This window comes from Electrophorus electricus, chromosome 7, assembly GCF_013358815.1.
Source record: "Electrophorus electricus isolate fEleEle1 chromosome 7, fEleEle1.pri, whole genome shotgun sequence".
NCBI lineage: Eukaryota > Metazoa > Chordata > Actinopteri > Gymnotiformes > Gymnotidae > Electrophorus > Electrophorus electricus.
Window position 1 is genome coordinate 997,501 of NC_049541.1, and position 2,500 is coordinate 1,000,000.

The following is a 2,500-nucleotide window of genomic DNA, read 5'->3' on the forward strand; positions in this document are numbered from 1 at the left end:
TGCACAGAATGGGTGTGAGTCTTCAGCTAAGAGTGCACACACACACACACACACACACACACACACAGGTAAGAGTGTAGGGAGCTTCTCATGCAGCTTTAGAGGACAAATACAATAAAGAGAATGAGAGAGAGAGTGTGCGTGTGTGTGTGTGTGTGTGTGAGAGTGAGAGATGGGCGGCTCACTTTTCTCTGGTACAATCAGGGGAAACTTCTTCACCACAGCAGTCAAAAGTTGCAGTAAGGTCTCAATATGTTCAGTACTGAGAGAGAGAGGTCAGAAGTCAGGGGTCAGAAGCTGCGGTGGTGAGCGCTCCAACCCTGCAGGGTGGAGTTGTGGGGTGGAGCACCTGACGCCTGGATCACAATCTCTTCAGATTCAACTTATCTCTTTACGTCAAACACCAAGCTTATCTGTGTGTGTGTGGGCTTGTGGAGGTTATGACTTGGATATTATGAGTTATAGATTATGGTCTGTTCATTTTGCAGAATGTGTTGTGCATGTGTTGTGTGTGTGTGTGTATGTGCGCACGCATGTGTGTATGTGAGCACGTGCGTGTGTGTGTGTGCGTGCATGTGCGCACACACGCGTGTGTGTATGTGCGTGCGCGCGCGTGTGTGTGTGCGCACGCACGCGTGTGTGTATGTGCGTGTGCGTGCGCATGTGCGTGCGTGTATGTGCGTGCGTGCGTGTGTGTATGTGCGTGCGTGCGCGCGCGTACTTGATGAGCTCCTGGGTTGTGGTCTCCAGGCCTTGCTCCAGTTTGACTGTGGCAGGTGCTGACGTAGGCAGGGGGGTGGATGACGCAGGGGTGGGGGTCACCGGGGTGGTGCAGGAGGACCTGGACACGCCGGGCTCCGTCTTAACTACACACACACGCACGCATGCACGCACGCACACACGAATCAAAGATCAAAAACATTTACCAAAGATCAGAATACACCATCTACTGAAGAAACGATTCATTACACGCAGATGACTCGTGTGTGTGTGTGTGTGTGTGTGTGTGTGTGTGTCACCTTGAGCTAGGGGTGCAGAGGTAGGAGGAGTTGGTCCACTCAGGGCGGTGGATGCAGGTTTGGAACCGGACTGCACTACTGCACGGACACACACACACACACACACACACACACACATTACTAAGTATATATTTCATATCAGACACATAAGGCCACAGCCCAGAGTAATGAAGTGTGATCTGGGTTGTGTGTCCGCAAGGAAGTGTGTGTGTTTACACGGTATTATTACATACAGCATGTGAGGTGCTTTACAAATGTTAGAGCATAAAAAAACAGCGAAAGGTAACTCAAGATATGATAGCTGAGTTAAGAACTATTCCAGTGTAAAAGGTGTAGTGTAGTGGTGGTGTACTGGTGTGGTGTACTGGTGTAGTGTAGTGGTGGTGTACGGGTGTACGAGTGCAGTGTAGTGGTGTAGTGTAGTGTACTGGTGTAGTGTAGTGGTGGTGTGCTGGTGTAGTGTAGTGGTGGTGTACGGGTGTACGAGTGCAGTGTAGTGGTGGTGTACTGGTGTAGTGTAGTGGTGTAGTGATATTATGATGCTGCTGTGTGTTGAGCTGATTTGAGTATCAGTTACATTCAGCCAGTGCTACTCTGCCCAGGAGCAAACACTACCTGTGCTCGACAGCAGAGATCTACACACTACCTGTGCTCGACAGCAGAGATCTACACACTACCTGTGCTCGACAGCAGAGATCTACACACTACCTGTGCTCGACAGCAGAGATCTACACACTACCTGTGCTCGACAGCAGGGATCCACACACTACCTGTGCTCGACAGCAGGGATCCACACACTACCTGTGCTCGACAGCAGGGATCCACACACTACCTGTGCTCGACAGTAGGGATCCACACACTACCTGTGCTCGACAGTAGGGATCCACACACTACCTGTGCTCGACAGTAGGGATCCACACACTACCTGTGCTCGACAGCAGGGATCTGCACACTACCTGTGCTCGACAGCAGGGATCTACACACTAACTGTGCTCAGCAACAGAGATCTAGACTAACTGTGCTCGATAACAGAGATCTAGACTAACTGTGCTCGATAACAGTGATCTAGACTAACTGTGCTCGATAACAGTGATCTAGACTAACTGTGCTCGATAACAGTGATCTAGACTAACTGTGCTCGATAACAGTGATCTAGACTAACTGTGCTCGATAACAGTGATCTAGACTAACTGTGCTCGATAACAGAGAGTTAGACTAACTGTGCTCGATAACAGAGAGCTAGACTAACTGTGCTCGATAACAGAGATCTAGACTAACTGTGCTCGATAACAGAGATCTAGACTAACTGTGCTCGATAACAGAGATCTAGACTCTAACTCCATCGTGTACTATACAGTTGCATCCTCTCAAGAAAAACCATTAAGAAGCTGTTTACAGTGAACAGTGTCCACGTAACAGGAGACGCCCTGTACAACTACCACTGCATCCATTACACCATCTGTCCTCCTACTGCCTTCCAT

General features: G+C 49.4%; 1 protein-coding gene across 3 annotated transcripts in view; it reads right to left on the bottom strand.

Annotated features, from left to right (window-relative positions):
- The window catches only part of yeats2 (YEATS domain containing 2), a 25,658-nt gene that overhangs the window by 3,125 nt on the left and 20,033 nt on the right, over positions 1 to 2,500 (bottom strand). For 2 of the 3 annotated variants that reach the window (XM_035528506.1, XM_035528504.1), the window contains 4 exons: positions 1,020 to 1,097; positions 722 to 866; positions 186 to 262; positions 1 to 26 (listed from right to left, as the gene is read on the bottom strand). The exon at positions 1 to 26 is cut by the window's left edge and continues 54 nt beyond it. In XM_035528506.1, coding sequence (XP_035384399.1) covers positions 1 to 26; positions 186 to 262; positions 722 to 866; positions 1,020 to 1,097 — 326 coding nt within the window. The remainder of the gene's footprint in view (positions 27 to 185; positions 263 to 721; positions 867 to 1,019; positions 1,098 to 2,500) is intronic. The other variant, XM_035528505.1, reaches the window with a different exon arrangement.